A 22338-nucleotide genomic window follows, 5' to 3' on the forward strand; every position below is an offset into this window, starting at 1 on the left:
AGCCGCATGGACGCGCTATTCTCAACAACTATGACAAGGCTAATAATCTCTACTCTGAATGTAACCTCATCCGTGTTCAGTTCGGGGAGATCGCAGGGCACTGGCACCGAATGGCTGACAGCTCTCTATATCTTCTTCGGCTATTCCTACTTTTCCGCGCAGCAGGCAGGCAGCTCGGCAAGTCTCCTCCTAGTCTATATCTGTACGACACTGCTGTTGATAATGCCACTATGGTTTCACGATATCCGAAGGCTGATAGTGGACATCACACACTGTACTTGTCTTCCCAAGCAGCTTATCTGCGCAGGGAACTGCACTAGCGCATTTTTGAAGAATCTTGGGGTCACTTTGGGGGGGGATTCCCACTTTTCTTTGTCCTGTACCAGCTGGTAAAACCGAGAACAAAACACCTTAGCATGCTGGATGGACGTCAGCGCATCCTACCGCACGATGAATGTGTGAGTTGCCGCGCCACAGGATACTTGCTATTGCACCGTGCACTTGCTGACCAAAAGCGACGAACAAGTTCAGGGCCTAGCTTGTTCCTCGCCACAGCATCGCGACCAGTCCTCTGGCAAATGCCACGACACGCTGACACCGTCAAAGAGCAGCACAGACCGCACAAAAACGTGTGTGCAGTCCGCACGCGCGCATAGGACGACGACAAGCCGAACCGTTCGCTCCGCGAAAGTGGCGCAACCTTCGACCGCAGCACCCCCTTCACAGCCTAGGTACAAGTTGCACCCGGCGTCGTACCGGCAGTTTGGAAACTAAGTATAACCCCGCCGTGGTGGTGGTGGTCGTGGTGAAAACTTTTATTTTGTGAAAAAGAGTTTGGGAGCCACAGAGTTGCCCCGCTACATGGTCGGCGTCCCTAGTCCGGGACACCGCATGACGAGGCCTCGTCTCTCGCCCGTTTCACCTTTGGGACTCAAGCGAGGAGCAGTTGAGGAGGGCAGTCTCCCATGCCTCTCTGGAAGGCGTAGGGGAAGGGGGGAGGTGGGGATTTGGAGCACATGCCCACACCATGTGGAAGATATCACAGGTCTCCCCACAGTGTGGGCATCGCCCATCCGTGTTAGGATCGTAATGTTTTATGTTTGCAGGACAGAGTAGAGTACCTGTCTGCAGGCGCCTTAAAGTTCGCTCCTCCGTCTTACTCAGCCCTTTTGCAGGGGCCGGGAAAAGGCGGTGGTTGTCGCTATAATGAATTATTATTTCCCTGAATCGCAGCAGCGGCTGGTTAGTCTCCGAGCCAGAAGAGCTGGGATGAGGAGCCGCGTCAGCGACCTCATTACCTCGTAAGCCCTGGTGGCCAGGAGCCCAAATGATTCGTTTGGGTGTTGGATCAGTGGCAGTCCGTCGTAGAATACAAGCAGCTAAGAGAGAGATCTCCCCTGCCAAGTAATGTTCACATGCTTTTCGGGAGGCCGTGATGATTATTCTCGAATTGGCGTGGGCGGCAGCAAGCGCTATCGCTACTTCCTCGGCCCGCATTGAATTCGGGGCTCGAAAGGAGAGTCCACCAACGTGCATTTCCTGGTGAACGACAGCGGCCGAGTAAAATCCCGTGGGCGATGGCCCTGCTACGTCTACATAATATACACCGGGTCGGGAGCCGTGTTGTCTCTCAAGAGCCCGAGCCCGCGCTTGTCGTCTGTTTTCATGGATGTCGGTGTCCATATTACGGGGGAGCGGGGAGACCCAGAGCATATGGCGCCATAGTACTGGGTTTCGCTCCGCCTCCTCTGGAGTGCAGTCGTGTTGGATGTGTAAGCGGTTTAGCAGGCGGCGCCCAGGAGCCGTCTGCGTGAGCCGCGTGTATTGTTTCACGAGGTGGGCCTCCCGCAGCTCCTGGTAGGAGTTTAGCACCCCCAATGTCTTGAGTTTGGCATCAGTGGTAGCCACGGGGAGATCCAGGGCTCGCTTAGTTGCCTTGCGTATGATGGCGTCTATTCGCGCCGTGGTGCCTCAATGGTTACGGCGCTTGGCCGCTGACCCGAAAGACGCGGGTTCGATCCCGTCCGCGGCGGCTGAATTTCGATGGAGGCGAAATTCTAGAGGCCCGTGTACTGTGCGATGTCAGTGCACATTAAAGAACCCCAGGTGGTCAAAATATCCGGAGCCCTTCTCTACGACGTTCCTCATAGCCTGAGTTGCTTTAGAACGTTAAACCCCAATAACCGAAACCAAACTGAGTATAATTAAGTATGTTTAAGAACGTTGCCTTCAACCGCCAGAAGGGGCAGGAGGGGGACAGGTACTAAGCAAGCTGGCGCCTCTTAAGTAATCAACTCCTTAGTCTACTGGGTGCGAATTGTATGTAGCGTGGGAACAAGTCTCAACGCTGCTTTAGAATTCTTCTCCTCAGAAACTAGCGTCGCCCCTAGAGCTTAGGAACTTTGATCATACGTCGCTATGTATTCTCTGTAGCGCACCCTTGAGCCATCTAGCCGCAAGAGATATTCTACAATATCTTCAATCAGTTCTAGAAAAAAAAAACAGAGCAATAAAATAGCTTGAAACAGACGGCATGGTGAGTGCCTTGTGCTGAGAACGCCAATATTACTGTTTTTTCGAATGTTGTTTGGTAAGAGAAGGTCACATCCGAAATCCTGCGAAATTACATTTTAATGGTGGCGAAATCTGTATAGAACAAAACTGCGCCCATTTTTTTTTTCTCGTAAAAGTCCAAACATTCAGAGAAAAGTAACGTTACGGAAAGATGAGGCTACGCAAGAAGACATTATTTGCCCATTCAGTTCAAAAGTGACACGCTCCGTAGTTTTCTACGGCCGCGGCGGTATGCAAGCCCGTCGTACCCTGTATGCTGGCTCAGCACGATACAGGCTTTTGTGCAAGCAGAACGGTATCGCTTCTGACGCGTCGGCCTTGCGCCCCGGCGCTTTCCAGACAAGATTGATAAGCCCCTTTTCAGTCGGAAGTGTTTCCCTTTGAGGCGCTGCTAAACGTGAGCCAAAAAAAGAATGAAAAAAGTCCGCTGCGTGGTTATCACTGGTTTCCATGGCAGCAGAAGGGCCATATCAGACTTCGTCAGTTCCTCTCCGAGGCTTGACGCTGCGCATCGACACGCCGAAGAAAGGTGGGTTGTTTTCGCGGAAACTTTGGCTGCCTCCTTTACGATACTAACAGTAAGTGTCTGCATGCTTGAATGCTGTTTTCCCGCTTCTAGAGCGTATTGATAGCCATAGATGCGCAATAAGCAGTTACCTTCGCTAAGTGATGCGCGTTGCTTGTGTTTCAGATTAGAGCATAGACGCATTCTGTTGTTGAACATGGCGCCCAATAAGAAAAAGGCCGGTACGAATTCGCAACAGCATGCGAAGTTACGGTTCTAGCGAACCTAAACGAATCAGAGGTCGAGGTGTGAGCTTCGTTTTTTTAGCTACAAGAACTACTTTAAGTTAGAAGCGTTTGATTTGCTAAAGTTATTTGCGGTAGTACGGCTTAAAACACGCCGAAAGCGTTTGCGTTCCTATTTTTTAGTACTGGGTTTATTTCTTTTAGTTTATGTAGTGGTTTTGTGTTGTTAGAGATTTCCATGCTGACAAATCAGCCCTGTTTCAGCGCTCACAGCCTAAATATCAACAGTGTTGCAACATTAACAGTTCCGCACATAGCTTGTAAGCTGATAGAATGGGAAAACTAGTAACCAAACTGAATTAGACGATGCTCTTCGAGAGTACGCGGTTGTGACCAGCTTGACGGTGGTTAGCTTCGGAGCGTTCGTTTGTGGCGCATGCGAGCTTTGCCATCCCGGCATGAGTCACTAAATGTTGCCAGCGAAAGCGTTAACTGATAAGTAATCAGTTTTCAGGGCTTTCGCCTTGTTTCTACACATGTCAATTATTCGCGTAGTTTTCCTCCCCCAGCGACAGGAACATATTTTCATGCAGTTGCCCCGAATTTTATCGGTGCTGGTAACATTTGTCACTGCGAGCATTAGCTTAGTTAGGAATGTACTAACGCGCTTAACATGACTCTCAACGCCCGGCATGTTGGCCGGAGCGCTTACCGGACGCTTGATAGGGCCGGCAAGCGGCGCACTTGAAAGCGAAAGGATTTTGTTATTCCAGCAGTGACTCTTCTGCCCTGTGTCGTCTTGTCGCGAAAGAACCACAGCGTTATCGCATCGCCGAAGTTAGCGCGGCGACATTTGTGTGACAATGCGAGGCGCATGTCTACACTGATCTCAGATTGCAAAGAGCAGACGACGGGGGGGGGGGGGGGCGCGGCTGACTGGTGGAACAGCAGAATCCTTTCCGCTTTGTTTTCAAGCACGCTGCATGTGGTCTCCGCCGTGGGTCCGGAAAGCGCCGCCGTCACACTCTAGTCTCTTGTAAGTCAATTGAGCACTATAGTACGTCGCAACAAAATTTATGCTTTGATAAGCGTCTAGTGCTTACTGATATGGGCCTGACCCGTGAGCTCCGACGTGCCGCGCAGCGCTGCTGCTAAGCCGCTCCCGCCGCCGTCGGGGCTTACTTTTGCAAATGTAGTACAGAGGGCAAAACATGTCTAACACAATCGAACTATGTTACAAAAGTAGTACAGAGGGCAAAAGACAGGTTTAGAACGATCGAGCTGTGTTCCGCAGATCCCAAAGCCGCTACGACCAGGAAAGCGAACAAATGAGCTCATATGAGTTTAACCGCACATGCTTACATCCGGACCATTTTTAATCAAATGTTATCGTCAGATATCGCGTGTTCAGCCGGAAACGAGCCGATAACGTGTTCCGGGCAGCCGTTTTGCCTTCTGTAAGTGTAAAAATGAGGTTTATGGGCGTGACGAAAGGATGGTGTGCCGCGGGTACAATCACCGTAGTTTTGTATGTATTGTGATTGATGTTACTTGTGTAAATCGCTATAATACAGAGAAACCACAGTACTGCTGCGTGCAGCGCTTGACCGCAGCAAGAGTATTGTAGTGTACAAAACTATCACACTTGCTTGCCTTGATTTCTTATAAAGATATAGAAGCAGCCAAGAGAGTCGATGCGCCTTCACATTTCGAGCCGCCGCGATGGCTCAGTGGTTATGGTGCTCGGCTGCTGACCCGAAAGACGCGGGTTCGACCCCAGCCGCGGCGGTTGAATTTCTTTGGAGGAGAAATTCTAGAGGACCGTGTACTGTGCGATGTCAGTGCGCGCTAAGGAACCCCAGGTGGTCGAAATTTCCGGAGCCCTCCACTACGCCGTCTCTTATAGCCTTAGTCGCTTTTGTGGGGTTTAAATGGGGGGGATAAATCCGTTCTCCCCGTTTAAGCGCGGCTGACATGGTTCAAAGCCGCGCAGACCCCACCCCGTGGTCGCGTACGCTACTGAGCGCACACCGACCACGGCGGGCCGTGCTCTACGGGAACAAAGGAACGACACACTGGCTGACACAAACAAGGCATTTATTGCTATAGCAACAATAACGCCAGCTAGCAACAAAATACACTGAGGAATCTAGGATGTCCGACTCACCAGCACGGCTACGAGCGAACGTCCGCCCACGGTAGGGCAAAGGGATAAACTCCGAGGCCCGACGGAACGAGCTGAGGGGAAGAAGTTTCCACACGAGGACGCCCGCGGCCAAGAGCGGAGCTTTGCGCGTGAACGTCCAACACGCTTCCCGACGCCGAGCAGAAGAGACCTCGCCTTCCCCCGCGCGCGAGCGGCCAAACACGCCATCCGTGGCGCTGCTGTCGCTGCGACGCGAGCGCCCTCCCCTGTTAGCTAGAGTAACCAAACTAAAGGGAGTGCTTTTCGGGGGCAGCTAACAACAGTGGGGTGCAGTGCGGGAAAGTGAACGCAGGGGACGAAGGCGTCCCCACACTTTGGAACGTTAAACCCCATAAACCAAACTAAACCAAACTTTTTTCATTTCCCGCTTTGATTACCACAAATGGGCCTTAAAGATCCAAGCAATGTTGTCGTAAATGTGAACGCGCGGCATTAAGAACAAGTAAACGGACTGAGAATAGATAAAAACAGTCAAGAAATCTGCTCCGCAAGTCGAGTACTTAGTGAGCTGACCGTAAATGATGGAAACTCTTATTGCTCGAACTTCTCCCCGCCACAAAGAGCCGCCGCGGTTTAGAAATTTTTGTTTTGGGCAATTCCAGAACTATTTCTTCAGTGCACTTCGGGGCAGCATATAACAATAGACATACAAACAGATGCCAAAACAGTAAAAATTATTTCTAAGCATTTTTTTTATTTACTAGCCGCGTCCCTCCTTAACTAACTGGCATAATGATTTTGCATAAGCTGGGTGAAAAGTTTCTTATGTGCTCTTTTTTTCAGTGTATTCGGGGTTTTATCTATATTAGCAGATGCAGAATCGATCGATTTCTTCCGATAGAAATGATTTCCACTTCATGCCAAGCTATTTTAGAGCCTGCTTTTGCGTTCTCTGCTCCACCATCGAGGAGGTGTAATTCTTCGCATTACTTCTGTCCTCTTTTATCCGACTTGGTAAATTTTGTTTTCTTGATGTAGAAGAATCGCAGTCGCATCAAGCTATCTTGCGATCAGTACCCGAAAGTTTAGAATGTGCCACCGCGTTGCTTACGTGGACCTGATTTTTCATGTGCCATAGAGAACATCATATCAATTTGATTTACTTCATAGCTCGAGTCCTGCTTTTTTAATTGTGTAAGAGCTTTTTTACTTGGACACCTTGATTCTTGTTCGATGTGTTGCCTTTCGCTTTTAGTTGGTAGTTGTCTTTTCGTTCTATAACTGATCGTTGCTTTTGTTCGCGCTCTTTTTTTTTGTCTTTGTGTTTGCAAGTCACCCCCCCCCCTAGGATAATGGCCAACAGAGGCGGTAGGTATTTGAAATAAATAAATAAATATATAAATAAATAAATAATCATTCTTTTAAGAAAGCGTCAGTTTTTTTTTTCACTTCTCAAGACACTAACCCTGTAGTCGGGACGTGCTCAGCTCTAGAAGTTTTTATTTATTTATTTATTTATTTATTTATTTATTTATTTATTTATTTATTTATTTATTTATTTATTACCTCAAAGGCCCCCGTTGTGGGGCATTACATGAGGGATGGGCGGATTACATGCAGATTATATAAAGATTACACAGTACATAAAGATTACAGGATACATAAAGATTACATGACACATAAAGATTACTGATTACATAAAGATGGCCTCAATCTTTTTCTTGAAGTCGATGCAGTTGACGATGAGTACGGCTTCCGGCGGCAGATCGTTCCAGTCCCGAGATGATATGACAAAAAAAGAACGGAAATGTGATGTAGTTCTTGCAGCGGGTGGGTATACGGTCTTGATGTGGTTGTTGCGGCTAGAAGGACGATGAGCTGTTGATATGACAGATGATCCTAAAGGTGAACGTTTCGCATTTAAAATATTACGCGCACTACTCGCCAGTCATAGCACGTCCTCACTGCGTTCAAAATGCAGATATCTTTTTCAATGTTTTCGGTACCTATACATCCGTAAACGAAGGGTTCATTCCGCCAAAAAGTAAATTCGTCCTCCATTTGACGTGCAGAATCGTGCCGAAGAATGCCGGTCAGTCCGCTCATCCGGGGATTCGCACCCCACGTGCCCGAAGATCTCCAAGTGACCTTCTGCGAAGACTTGCCTCCTGATGCTGTGTGCGTACAGTGCGACAACGTGTCGGCCGTGCTGCACCGAGATCCTGGGCGTCATGGCTACTGTACTTCATGTATGAATATGTGCACCAACCGCAACCTCTTTACATGTTCAGTTTGTGGACTCAACTACCGCCTCTCAGAGGTAAGATGCCCAGCTTGAATCCCTCTATCGTGAATTAACACTGCTGTGATATATAGTGCCGGTTATTAGTGGAACGTTAGGCGGTTTCGCGTTCTCTTGCGATTTTTTTTTAGTCTATAGATGGTCCATAGACTTCTGTCTGTAAAGTCTGTAGACTCCCGACAGACAAACCCTAGAGAAGTCTATAGGCAATGCAACTGCTTTAGACCGTTTATTGACAATCTATAGATTTACGGACATACACTTTTAGTAGACATTTGTCTATGACAAAAAGAAACATTTATATGAAGGCTATAGTGTATAAGCCCCGCTGCGATGGCTCAAAGAGGTTACGGCGCTCGGTTGCTTACCCGAAAGACGCGAATTCGATCCCGGGCGCGGCGGCCGAATTTCGATGAAGGCGAAATTCTAGAGGCCCGTGTGCTGTGCGATGTCAGTGCACGTTAACGAACCCCAGGTGGTCGAAATTTCCGGAGCCCTTAACTACGGCGTCCCTCATAGCCTCTGTTGCTTCGGGACGTTAAACCCCAATAAACCAAACTAAACCAAACCAAGCTATAGTGTATAAATAGTCTAGAGACTGTCTATAGACAATTTTTATACGGGTTGGCCGGAGCGTTGCTGGGCTTGTCCTTATCAGGAATCCAGATTATGTTTCAAAAAAATTGAAATCTCTGGGATGGAAGGTACAGTCTTTGTCAAAAATATACAGTCCAAGGGGTTTGCCTCCACTCCGTTTAGCGGGGCTCTCTAACTCATTTCACGGTCTGAAACTTAGGAGGGTTGAGGGCTCAACTTCCTCCCGCCTTCGTGAGAGAAGGTTTCCTGAGTATTCAAGACGAGCTGCGCTGCAGGGCTCAGAAGCAGATCCCTTGGGCTGTATACTTTTGACAAAGACTGTACCTATGTGAATACAAGGCGCCATTTAATTAAGAAACATCGCAGAGCACACCTTGCTAGTGGGCACATTTCAAACGCGAACAGTTTTGTACATGACATCCCTTGGGAATTTATGTGGTCACTCGGCGTCCAGCCGGCCGGGAAGGCGAGCTTCCGTGCCAGCTACACTCAGGCGTTGCTCGTACGCGACATGTTTCCCCAACGCGTGGTGCAGAGTCGCAGCCGTGGCAGGTTTGTGCGAAATAGGCAACAGCAGAACACGCGAGTAAAGTTATCCTAAAGCGAGCGAAAGCATACTGCGGAAGAATGCTCTGCCTGCTAAAATCCAGGTTCCATAGGTTAACCAAGTCGTTGCAGCCGACAGGGGTCGGGTCAGTGGATCGGCGGATAGGAAGGGGCCTATCAGAGCACGTTGGCAAGATGCAAGACAGTTTCCCGCAGCGAGCTCCTGTTTTAACCCCTCGGGTATTGCCCGACTCGGGGCAATTGGTTACTCACTAACTCAGGACTGGACCCTTCCCTAAGCAGCTAGTGAGGTGTCGTGACGTCACGTCATTTTTGGGAGCGGGGCGAGAAGCAGGAATGGCTTCTCTCCCAATTCACGGTGGCGCGCTTACCGCTGGGTCGAGGGACGATGGGGCACACTGGTATCTCACAAATTTCAGATCACATTGCATCGTATACTTATTGTGACGTTGTTGTCTATGCACAGAGAGGGGAGGGGTTAATGATTTCATTTGAATTTCCTTTCATTCTTAATGTATTTGCGAATCCAGTAGCCATGCCTTCACTGTCACTGGTATTAGTCACACTCGAGCAGATGGCAAGAATCGAATAGAATCGGACAAAACTAATCGTATCATAGCAGGCTTACCTTCAATACGTGCCTTTCATCCAATGCTTATGAATAAGCTAAACGCACAAACCACAGCTAATGGCTCCGAGAAGACATTAAGCTGAAAAAGGTGACCTCTTATTATAGGTTTCCACCTGTTGACGCCATAAAAGCTTCAAAGTAGGGCATGACTAATTTTTGGAGTGCGATATTTTTTGCCTCAAGGCAAAAATCGGCTATGTAATCACGACTGAAAGACTATGATGGTTAAATGAATGAAAATAGATTGGCACGAAAGGCAGAAGGCGGTGGCATAATGAAATAGAGCCTAAGCGACAGTGTCTGGCAGACTTTCATATCATTTAGTTTCATGACTCACCCCTTTCACGGGAACTTTCATCGTCGGTGTCTTAGGTTTTAAATTATCTTAAAAGCGCGCATCAACCGTGTGCTGCTCTTCTTTTTCGCCAGCCGTTTCCAAAGTCCGGGCCTGAATCTGTCGCTCACTTATTACTCTAGACCGTAGGGAACAAATCATTTGTCTAAAACAAGGCTGCCTCCAGCGACAAAAAAAATGCACTAGTTTAGCGTGAAATTTGAAAGCAAGAGCAATTCTGCTTATACTTACCCCATAAGCAGCCCTCCGAAACGCCGCAGTATAGATGGATTTAGGTGCCCTTTCTGGGTCGCGAAAATCGCCAATACAGGAGCGGAAGGGTTTGTGCAAAGAAGATACATACGTGCCAGCTAGACAGCAGCCCCAGGATCAGGGAGTAGGGAGAACCCGCAAAACCGAATCCAGCTCACTGGAAGTAGTAGGCGACCTGCGATAGGGCCTTTCGGGCGTCTTCAGCGACAGTTCAACGCCGACCTTCTAACTTTCGTACTCAGGCAGCATAGACGCCTCAAAGGTGGTCCTGGTTTAGGTGGTAATTGGGCGCTTAACTGTCTGTCCAGGGACCCAAGGAGGGTCAACACACTTGCCATAATAAAGTTTTTCTCTCTCTCTCGGTTATCTGTAACAACATATTCACGTTCTAAACACCGTACTATGAAAGTACGTTTCGCAGATGAAAATTGTTATTGACAATTAACAAACCCTTTCTAAAACACCGGTGAAAAAAATTGGAGAAGACACTCGAGGTCTGCCTTAAGGGCGTGACGTCAGAGCATTAATGGGTTAATGCCCACGTATGTGGAATTGGCTATTCTCGACTTTACATTCCTAGATCCCTGGGAGTCCTCGTACCACTCCTGGCGCTGTGGTGCAGCGGTTAAGCGACGACAACACCAGATTTTCTACGAAACGGCATCTTTAACACTATCGCGTAAAAAAAATTGTAGCCAATTTTACAGTCAGTACGCATGTTTTGTTTTTTTTTTTCATGTTCCATTTTTGGAGCATTGCATATGCTGATTGCCAATGTCGTCTGAAACAGCTTTTATGATCTCTGCAGTTCGAACTACTTCTTGTTTTCTGAAGGTAGCCCTGTAGCTGCCCGCAGTGTTTTCGAAACATATAGAGAAAAGTCCTATGTTTGAATGCTTTCTTTCACATTGCGATCCGTGCCGCATTCAGAGCACCGGCTGTAAGAGCCTAGCTATGACACGCACACCCCACGACTACCCTCACGTGGCTCCTTTCCTTGATCACGAGAGGGGGGGGGGGGGGATTGCGAGGAGGGTATGGCGAGGGTGGAGGGCGCGTAACAACACCCTGCATGCATGTAACACGGCTCTCGTTTTGCGCAATCTTTGATGTCATCTGCTCCAACGCGTGGTCCTGAAGACTCCTCAAACACATCGAATCCACTCTGCGCTTTGGACATTGCCCACGAACGCAAAGCCTGGTGCCATCTGCAAATCTCCACCGGCATATTTGATAGACATAATGGGATATCGTTCACGCCAGCCGGCGTAATGCGGGAGACTCTTAGATAGGGGTGCCGTGTGTCTTTTGTAGCGACAGCTACATTGGCCACGAACTTGTGATTTCGCTGTCGCGGTGCTCCGAGGAGGCAGAGAGACCGACCTTAAGCCGTTGCCTAGCAACCGGCGCAGCTGGCGGACACCGCGCGCTCGCCGCGCCATCTGACATGACGTAACACTACGCGCCTCGCCGCAGAGCCACCGCCGCCGCTGTTTGGTGTGACGTCACATCGCTTGCCTCGTGTTTGCGCTCGCCTCCACTCGCTTCGCCAGCTGTGTCGCATGCCTGATAACATGCCGGGGGATTGACCAAGCTATGCCTTAGCTTTCACCACGTATATCCTGGCATAGCCGAGCTGAGCAACTACCAATTTGTCGTATCCAAAATTTAGGTTTAAGCTTATGTACACGTTCGAATTCCAAAAATGCAGCATTTGCATAAAACTCACCAGCAGCGAAAGGTGCACAAGTTGTAGCTTTTTATTTTTGTTCGCGTAATTGCCGATATACTTTGGTCTGTTTTTTTTTTTCATCAGTTCTTTTAAGATGTAAGCCTTACATGGCCCATTAAGCGAAAATTCTTGCGTTCTTGCGTGTGCGTGGATGCGTGTGCGGTGACACTGGATGGTAACAATAAAAGGTGGCACCCACATGCAACCTGGCAGGTGGCGGTTAAATTAATGAATGGTCGCCTGAGGTTTCTCGGAAAGAAAAGAGTAGACCCAACTGGTGGCAGCACCTGCTATCCCAGGGCAGCGGCGCACCGCTTAATCGCTGCACCACTGCTCTATGTCTGGTATAAGGACTCGAAGGTATCTATGATTGTTAAGTGGAGAAAGACCAGTCGCGCGTATATGGCATTAATCCATTAGCTATCGAGTCATGCCCTAAAGGCAATCAACGCGCAGATCAGAAGTGGTGTGGCGGCACCGTGGCGGTGGCTACATAGAGCCATGCAGAGGTAGAATGGCTAGCTGCGTGGCATCGGGTTACATTACACTGGTTGGTTTTGTTTTACGTTTAGGTTTATTGGGGTTTAACGTCCCAAAGCAACTCAGGCTATGAGGGACGCCGTCGTGAAGGGCTCCGGAAATTTCGACCACCTGTGGTTCTTTAACGTGCACTGACATCGCACAGTACACGGGCTTCCAGAATTCCGCCTCCATCGAAAATTGACCACACTGCGCGGCGTCTGTGTTCACAAAGTGAGCGTACTCTTTCTCACATGTAAGCAGTCTTAAGGGTCTCTTCCAAATTTTTTTCCTGCCAAAGGGCTCAACAAATACTTCGCTACTACAATGCCCAAAATATGTCCGTTTATCAGGAATTGTTTAGTCATTAAAGAAGTCTTGATAAATATTACAGAACAGTTGTTTTCCGCAATCATCATATAGCGTGTGAACACAAATTTTTCAAAGAAGCCTGTATTTTTAAGAGTAAAAAAAATTTCTGCTTCATATGCTCTAATAGTTGAACATCGGCAAGCACAAAGTTCAGGTCGGCGAAACGACCACATAGTGTTTTCAGCGCGAGGCACTCGGCAAAGGCTATGTGCACGGGGTGGTCGCGGGGTCGTGGACGCTGGACGGTAACGATTACCACTTCTAATATAACATCGATGCAGGGATCCTTCCCTCTAATTTCCAGCGCTCTGCAACAATAACTCCACTAAAAGTGGAGCGCGGCATGCATTCTATGGTTTTCTGATTACGGACACTGTGCGGTGCGTTATGCGAAAAATGAAGGTGACCCGGAAAACTAACTTCATTTTATTGCATGCCTCTCGAAAGCAGGTATCCTTGTTATGGTTCGCTCATTTATACGCCTTTATATGCGCGAGGATCACTCAGTTCACTCACCCTGCCTATAAACAATAAAATTAAATTATAATTTGCTATAACCCTGGTAACTAGGCGAGCCTCGTCCTCACCCGTGGCGCCTCACTAAGTAAGCACTAAGTAACCGGATACAATGTTGGGTTTGCTAAAGTATAAATAAATGTATAAATGTATTTAGAAGTGTAAATAACTGTATAAATCTATAAATGTATTTAGAAACGCCTAGGGAAAAGATATTCTAAAAAGCCGCAAAAGTAGTACTGTAGCTCAGAACTTAAGTATATTCAGTGGAATACCTTTAAACAAACAAACACCTAAATTCTTCCAAGCTTTACAGCTTCCAAGCTGCCGATCACCAGCATAAACTGCGCCATACCATGGCAACTTTAGAGCCGTGAAGGACATTTGCGTGTGCATTCATTGATATTACGCTCTTTACAAGAATTTAGAAAGGTTGAAAAGACTGCGACCTGCACACCCGTTTGGCGTTAGGCTAAACTGAACGCAGACATATGCGTAACGCTTTAAAAGCAACCGCCGCAGTGGTTCAGTGGTTATGGCACTGAACTGCAGACCCGAGAGACGCTGGTTCGATTCCGGTCGCGATGGTCGCATTTCGATGGAGGCGAAATACTAGAGTCCCATCTGTGCTACGCAAGTGGGCATTAAAGAACCCCAGGTGGTCGAAATTATCCGGAGCCCTCCACTACGGCGTCCCCCATAGCCTGGTTTGCTTCGTAGCGTTAAACCTCATAAAGTCAAGCCAAACCTGTGCCAATTTTATGGCTTAGAGTATTTCTAACGAGTGTCAGAGTCCGTAATTAGCTATAGCTAACTTAGCCTCTGATTGTTTCTTTTTCATTTAGAGCTGTTCTCTTTCATTTGCCTTGAACATCTTTGCACATTCATTTCTGACAATCACTCGCAGACTACAGAGGCGCTGATTTCTCTTCTCTAACATTTTCATTGCAGCTCCAAACAGATAAATCGACCGAGAGGAGAATCGCTACGAAAAAGATCATTTGCCCTAATACTACTGAAAGAAACCCAGTGTACATAACATTCAGCGCACTCAAGGTAAGTCGCCTTCTCTGCCTCTAATCTTCAGGTGCCGCTAAACATCCTTTTTAAAGCTTGTGCTTCGTACGCGGAACTCGCTTCGATCAGACTATTCGACTTAAGCAACAAGAGAGCTTAAATGAATTTTTTGAAAACTTTCTTCTTCAGACGAACGCAAAAAATTGCTTCATATTCTAATGTCCTCTGTCGTTCTGTACGTACAGCAAGCCAACCACATGAACTGAGATAGTTAAAAAGCAGCGCACTGACATCTGGCGCAAAGACTGGTCGAAATATACTGCGCTGTGTTGGGATCTGTTCATTGAAACACGTCCTTTTTTTGAAATCTGTGCGTGCATGTGGCCCCACATTTGTGACTGCGGCCGAGGCGGGTGCTTATTCTGTCTCCGCCGAGTGCAGTACAGCTTGATACTACTGCAATCTGACATATATTCCTCAGGCTTTGCCCAGGGCAGTGCGACGGCCGAACGGTCGTATGTTACTGGCAGGACCCAGTCGCTATACGGGGCAGGGCGGATGACAATAGTATTTCCTGCGAGCTTACCTGAACGAGGCTCCGAATATTCATCTCACTGCCGCAAGATGCGGGTCGCGGTTGCCGGACTTAGGGAAACGACGGCACATCCCTTCGTCGGGGTCTTTGTTGCGTTATCGCAGTCTTACGTCCTGTGTCAAAGCGCAACTTTTCATGGCGATTTTGCTCTCGATTTTGCTGTAACTAGCTCAGGGTGGTGTGATCTTCCTTTGTTTTTTTTTTGCTGTGAAGGCTGTGCTAATGACACAGTGGAAAATATGATAATTCCGGCGTGTGTCCTTACCCACCGTGAATGAAGCCTGCACTTTCCTAATGCACCGGCCTCAAGTAGCCTCCCCATCGCCCCCCCCCCCCCCCCCATAGAAGGGGCTGTCCACCTAACCTCCGCCACCTTTGATCTTCGTTCCCAACACATCCCCCTCGTATGTAATGCCTCGGCTTAGAGTATAAGCGTTCATTAAAGCAAAAGTATCAAAGTATTCATCGTTGGCGTAAATCCAATAGCTTTCGTAGAATTTCCGCATCGGATGTCTGATCATTAAGTAAAGTTTTGGTCTTCCATTGTACCTGAGCTGTACCCGTGGGAGCACAAAGAGGTAGTGTTTTCTACGGCAAAAATTGAAGTATTTGAGGCCAGCACTAAGGCCTAGTGAAGAGTGTTTGATCCGCTATGGCCCGCTGATAATCTGCCAAGCCCGAGTGAACCCAAGCACTCCAGGAAGGACGGGGACGGTAAGGAAAATAATTAAAGGTAATGACAGTGATGCATCAGCAAGGAATGTGTTCTCTGTCTGCCTTGATCTCTGGATAGTTGGGACAGGGAGCTCTGTCATACCATCCGCAGTTGTAGAGCATTAGTGGGGTGGGGAGAGTGTTGAACATTGCGAAGGATGTGCGCTCATTAGAGTGATTATCTCTGGTTTTCTGGTAGTGCCCACCTTTGCTTTTTGTATCATTGACGATCCCTCTCAAAGGGAATTACTCAGATGCTGGCGTTATATAGACGTGTGTGCCTCGTGTGTGCGCAAGTGTGTGTCTCGTTTTCTGTGCCCCGTCTTATGCATTGTTTCGTACTCTCCGTCATTGTGCCCTTTATCCATGCACTCCACATCCTACCAGTGGTGCTACATAACTACTCGTTACAACTGTAATCAAAGCCGTGACAGTTTCAACCACCACACCATGGTTTACTCAGCAGGCTAGTTGAATAAACAAGTAAATCTGCTAAGCTACAAAACTAGGTAGATGGCTCGCTTGTGGATGCCAGCTGCATCAAAAACGCTTTGCTTGTGACAGTAATAAATAATTTTTGATCCGTTTTATTTAAAATCTAGTCATTTACTCTCTTAGAGTCCAATTTCTTAGTAGAGGTAGGCAAGCCAGCTAAATCCTACCCGAGTTTTTATCGAAGATCGGTCTTAAGTGGAAGAAAAAAAACTATTGCGCGTAACCGTCACTATACAATGAGCAGCTAAAATAACGTGGGACCGCACTTCATTGTAAGTCAAGTCTTGCTACTCTTGACCGTGTGTTCACTTGTTTGAAAGCATGGGCAAGAGAGTTAATTTTCCCCCCAAATTTGCTGTGTAATATCACGGGAGCTGCAGTCAACTTCGGACAACTTTGCATGCGTAGACACTTCAATCGTAACAGTTTATATCGTTTTTGCTCCATTGTATTTGTAACCGTGTCGAGACGGGTTTCTTGCTGTTCCCAAAAAAATAATACTTTTCTACCTTCTTTCCTCTAGGTTCACCTCGTAGATTGCTCCTGCGCCCAAGCTGCGTCTGATTCCGAAGCGTCAGGTCACGCATCTCCCGTTGCGGTAATGAACAACTCCATTTCATCGGCAGGGACAGTGGCATCAGTGTTAGGTCTGTAAGAGTCGAACGTATATTGAAGGACAGCTCTCAGGCCGTTCATGCGAAAGATGTGGTCTTAACGTGCACAGGGTTGTTGTCTGCAAGGGCAATCTGCGAAACTAAGGAGGTGAAGAAAAAAAATGGGTGGTAAAATTTTCGCGGAGAATATACTTAAGCCCGACGCTTAATAACCCACTTCGATCCACTTGTGTATCCACTGAAGGGGATGAAATGAAGATTTAGAGTACGTTTTTGCGGGCTAGTTGGTGCCTAGGCATTCTGGGTTTCTTGCGCAAAAGACACGACACAAAAGAAACGAGAAGCGTTTGTCCTGTCTACCTCGTTTCTTTTGTGTCGTGTCTTTTGCGCAAAAAACCCAGAATGAAGATTTCTACTGCAGGTTTAAATAACAGCATGCACTCGCTTTGGTAATTAGGCGCCTATGGTGTCGAACTGCTCACGCCCACTTTAGAGATTCCAATCCTGGCAGCGACTGCACTGTTCTCTTGGGACGAAAATTCAAAACATATTGAGTACCGACTTCTTCATATGACTGTATTCTCAGGATGGGAAGAGTATTGGCTGTTATTTCGTACTTCTTTCAAGATATGAGAGCTTAAGCGCACAACCAGACGAGGACGGTGAACAAACACAAACGACAAACGAGCACCAACTTGCAACAATTTATTATGAACCGTAGAGTGGCATATATAGGCAAGCGGTAACCGGAGCAGCAAACACAAGCACAGCCAGCAAACTAATTAGAGACAACGCAAGTATCGTAATTTCTTCGAAGACAGCGCAATCGACAATTTGGACACACAGATAACCCTAAAGCAGTTAGTCAGCTCTGTCTTGATGAATTCGCGCATCAGTCAGGAGCTGCTTTTTGTCATGGTGATGCAATCCTGAAAGATTGGGTGAACAGTTCGATTTCGCACTGGGAAGGCCCTGGGAGATCTCTAACTATTGCTTACGTGCCAAGGCTGGTTGCGAATAAAATGGGAACTTCATTCGTTTAACAGGTCACAAATTTCACCAGCGTGTTTTTTTTTTGTAGTTTTTAGCCACAAGAACTCTAAGCATTCTACCCATCTTTTATCGAGGGTGTCGGTTAAAACATAATTACCAGATGTGCGCCTAAAAACTATGCTGAATTTGAAGCTTATGCCTGTGCAGTTTTGTTAATACTGTTGCTGTTTACTTTTCGTGCTCATCGTTATGAAGATGAGCCCATGCTCCATTTGTAAGACCCAGGAGCCCAAGAAGATGATGATGCAACATAACAAGCAATGCAAAGACAAGGAAAAGGAACTTCGCGAGACACGAACAGAAGGAGCAGTGGTCCCAAAGGTAACTCGCTTTTTGTGCGTGTGCTCATGCGCGCGTGTGTGTGTGCGTGTGCGTGTGCGCGTGTGTGTGCGCGTGTGCGCGTGTGTGTGCGCGTTTGTGCGCGCGTGTGCGCGTGTGTGCGCGTGTGTGCGCGTGTGCGCGTGCGTGCGTGTGTGTGTGTGTGTGTGTCTTAGCCACTACGATCCTTCCTCAAAAGTAGCTTCAGGGCCCTTTTAGAAATAGTGCACTAATGCCTCTCAATATATTTCCATGGAAAGTTAGGCAAACCCTCAGAAGTGGCCTAAAAAGCTTATTTTTCCTTCAGCTTGACCTGAATATGTCTCTATAGTGTACTATATGTAATGTTTTTCGTGTTACACGTTTTTTTTTTTTACCTGACAAATCAGTGGCGAGAATTTTTTCTCCAAAGAGTCCAAATATGTAGCTTGATATTAACGCCTGAACCAAAAGAAGACTGTTAGAACCACGCTTTTACGAAAACTTTTAGTCCTTGACGCGTCTAATATCATTATCCATTGCCATTTGCCTTACGTAACGAGTGTCACTTGGAATGTGCTCAGGGCAGGTAACAACAAGTAGTCTGTAGAGCGGCATACACACGGCATTCGCTGTTGCTTCGCTGTTGTTGAGGAACAGCTGTAGGAAATAAAAGCCTCGGACTAAAGGAAGCTACCACAAAAATGCATGAAATAATAAAGTGTATGATAAAATAACACCTTACCCTGTTTGCTCTAAATAGAAACATGTTAATGGTGATTAGAGCATTGGAGCATAGAAAAAGTAGACCGACCTGTGGCAGCCAATAAATTGGAAACGTGTTGTCATTAATAACTACAAGGTGTAAGAGATTCAGGCGCCATTCTTGGATCGACCGTTCAAGGTTACCCAACTGTGGCCCTCCCCTAGAGGCTCTTGTCGCTTTTTTTTGCTTTGCAATGAAATCCTTATGCTTAAAAGAACATTTCGAAAAGTATCTTTTTTCCCTCTATAATATACAACAAAATTTGACGCACTATTAATAAGTGTGCTAATTCCGAAATCCGCGTAACCGGTTGCGCACTGAAGGCTGTTGAGAGTCAGCAACATTTCCTGGCTCTAATGCTATTCATCTCGTTTAAAAGTAGGGTTTGGAAGAGATCCACCGGCTTAATGTCCTTCCAAGTCAATAAATCTAGAACTACTTTGCTTTGTGAAAGACATTGGGTGACCTCCTTGTGTGAGCCTCAGTTAAACTTCGACCTCATGCCAAGGGCTGGGGGCTAAGTTCAAGTGAGGTGTCTAAGTTGCTTAGATTCAGTGAGGTCAGAGATTTGGACGAACTTCGCAAATGACTTTAAGAGCAAACCCAACAGTTAAGGCTAACTGCGAGACTGCAAGAGCCGACATTACCACGCATATCCTTGATGGCATCCTATACCTTTTTTTTATCGATGGTCAGCTAATTCTTTTAGAAAGGGGTTTTTGAAATATCTAGTTTGCTTCTGCGGCGGTGTACAAGCAGTGTTCACGAACATCACAATACAGGTGAACCATGGTAACAAGAATGCTTGTTCAGAGGTTTCCGATAGTTAACTTTCGGCTATAACAGTAGGTGCCCGGTTTCGAGTGAAATTTGTAGCTAGATATTAGGGAGAGGAATATCACTTATTAGAATGACACCCTGGGCGCTATGGCACAATTTACCGTCCCGCGCCCTTTTTGAAAGGCGGACGTCTTCGGCCCTCGCAAAGCGTTCTCCATCTCCCAACGTCACTTCCTGGCGCTTGCGTCACGTCACCTGATATTTCCCGTATTCGCTGGCGCAACTAGCGGCAGCGGGCGCCGCCAAGCGGGTACACTGTCACGGGTGGGACATTCAAGGTCACGTGGCGCCTGCAATTTGGAAGGACGCCATTGGTTGGACGTCGATTCGCGCAGGGCGAATGGACGCGCTATTCGAAAAAAGTTTTGAATCCCAACGCCCAAAGTAGCAGGATATCCTCAATTGAAATCAAGCGCCTAAGAAAGATTGATAGTTCAATTGTTACAATTTGCTGCCGCGGTGGCTCAGCGGTTATGGTGCTCGGCTGCTGACCCGAAAGACGCGGGTTCGATCCCGGCCGCGGCGGCTGGAATTTCTTTGGAGGAGAAATTCTAGAGGCCCGTGTACTGTGCGATGTCAGTGCACGTTAAAGAACCCCAGGTGGTCGAAATTTCCGGAGCCCTTCACTACGGCGTCTCTCATAGCCTCAGTCGCTTTGGGACGTTAAACCCCATAAACCATAAACCAATTGTTACAATTTAAAGTTACTCGCCCAAATTACCAGCTAAAGTCCTTAACTTTTCTGTTGTCTGCTAACACTAGTACTTCAGCACTGCAGAAGCCGCCTACATGTATCAAAATGTCTGAATAAATCTTGTTCACCTTTGCGTAAACGTAGAGTAAAATTGCGTTGCCAGATGAATTTCTTTGGAAAACCTGGGAGTTGCACCGGAAGTAATTATGTCTCTGTGTTGAGTTCATCATCAAAAAAATTTTTTCACTTGCATATGCTGTGCAAACTTCTCTTCACCTACTTAAATATGTAGTTGCAATTTTAGCTCACCGAATTAGTTATTGCTTCCCAATATCTATCCCTGCAATCAGCATACATCATGCAAAGGATTGCTGCTGCAAAGCTGCGTTATCCGTCCCGCCCTGCAAGATATTCGTGATAAGCCGGGCTCCCGAAACGTATTTTTCTGACGGGAATTACTTGAAACTCCGTAATCCACATCAACTGAGACGCCTTTAAGCAGTTCTATTTTTTCATCTTCACTGATTCTGATTCTTCTCGCAAATAGTGTGCTCTGTTTCCTTTTACATGGAATTACAAGATGGTGCTACGTTTCCTGGAAAACACAGCCCTGCGGTTATTTATTTTTATTTATTCGAAATACTGCGGACCATGCATGGTCCTAGCAGGAGGGGCACATTCAAACATTTTGCAATACCAGCTATACGAGCGAGCAATACGAGCGAGCTATCTGTGCAGCTCGTACTCACACTAGCAGGTTGCTGGTTTACTGCATAATCACTATATTCTTATCTTTCCTTGCAGGAACCTGAGAAAGGTGCTAAGTCTTCCTACCAAAGTGCTCCGTCCCAGGACGTAAGTGATTCTTCATGAGCCCAGACAGATAATTTCTGCTTCGTATTGGGCCTTGCTGCTTCAGTGGGCCCCTGTACTTGACCTTTGATTGGTTAACGATGTGAAGGCAGTGCTTCCAAGTAATTAGTATAGTTTTACGAGCGCAAACGTTTATGATCTCTGGCCACAGCTTAACAACTCGCTGATTCAAATTTCTCTTGTATCAGTACGAAAGCACTCATGCCTTCACCAAAACCTACCAAGCATCTTGTCATCCTTGGATATTGTGCCGTTGCCTAGCAGCCGCAATGCCCCAGTAGCAGGTTAGAAAAAAAATCACATCAACATCCATGACTCTAAGTCTGCCCCGAGGTGCCACGAACAGATCAGCCCCAAAGGGTGCTGCGTGAGAGCACTAGGTTATCGCCAGTTTTTTTTTTTTTAATGGCATGTATTACACTGAAGCAATGATTTATGTACATGAATTATACACAAAGCATGAATAAGCCAATCGCAGATCAACACAATGCATAGTACGACACACCTAAACCAAGCACGAGAAACGAAGAAAAGACTCAACATAAGGCACATCACTAATATGCCGAAATATGACACACCTAAACAACGAAGCACTAGAAGGACAACGAAGAGCACAGCAGTAGGAGTAGTTGGCATTCCAATCCATACTCGGTCTGGGTATACAATTCCTTTAAATGGACAACCATTCAGCTGATGTGGTCTTTTCAAAAAAACAAACTTACACTGCCGGTCCATCATGAGCACTTTCCAGAGGCTATGTAGCCCAGTCAGAAAAAGGATGTCTAAAGGTTCATCAGAAAATGGCTGTGCAATGAGGTATCGTAGAGATTGCGGTGTCAAATGAAGTCTTTCTCTATGTCCGTTGCAAGATATCACAAAAGAGTATTGCATCTTTGCAATCGATGAAACAGAGCTCAATCATTTTTGGACCATCACAAAGGCGGTAATTTACCGCGGACTCAAAAATGCCCTTTTTTTTTAACCATGTTTTAGCGGGCAATGTCTTCCTATGCAGTTTATAGAAAACCGTGCCCCTCTTGGCGTGTACGTACCAGGCCACCACCGCA

The 22338-nt window shown here is 47.0% G+C and overlaps 1 protein-coding gene across 2 annotated transcripts in view; it reads left to right on the plus strand.

The window, feature by feature from the left end:
• Positions 1 to 2595: 2595 nt before the first annotated feature.
• LOC149329849 (uncharacterized) overlaps positions 2596 to 22338 on the plus strand; it is a 32162-nt gene continuing 12419 nt past the window's right edge. The window contains exons 1-6 of one of the 2 annotated variants that reach the window (XM_089560577.1): positions 2596 to 3103; positions 7543 to 7790; positions 14265 to 14369; positions 16658 to 16732; positions 17997 to 18122; positions 21203 to 21253. In XM_089560577.1, the coding sequence (XP_089416703.1) occupies positions 3025 to 3103; positions 7543 to 7790; positions 14265 to 14369; positions 16658 to 16732; positions 17997 to 18122; positions 21203 to 21253 (684 nt within the window). In that variant the 5' untranslated portion in view covers positions 2596 to 3024. Of the gene's footprint in view, positions 3153 to 7542; positions 7791 to 14264; positions 14370 to 16657; positions 16733 to 17996; positions 18123 to 21202; positions 21254 to 22338 lie in introns of both variants that reach the window. The other variant, XM_089560578.1, reaches the window with a different exon arrangement.

The sequence above is a fragment of the Amblyomma mixtum genome, chromosome 9, assembly GCF_055824585.1.
Source record: "Amblyomma mixtum isolate Tamu chromosome 9, ASM5582458v1, whole genome shotgun sequence".
NCBI classification, from domain to species: domain Eukaryota; kingdom Metazoa; phylum Arthropoda; class Arachnida; order Ixodida; family Ixodidae; genus Amblyomma; species Amblyomma mixtum.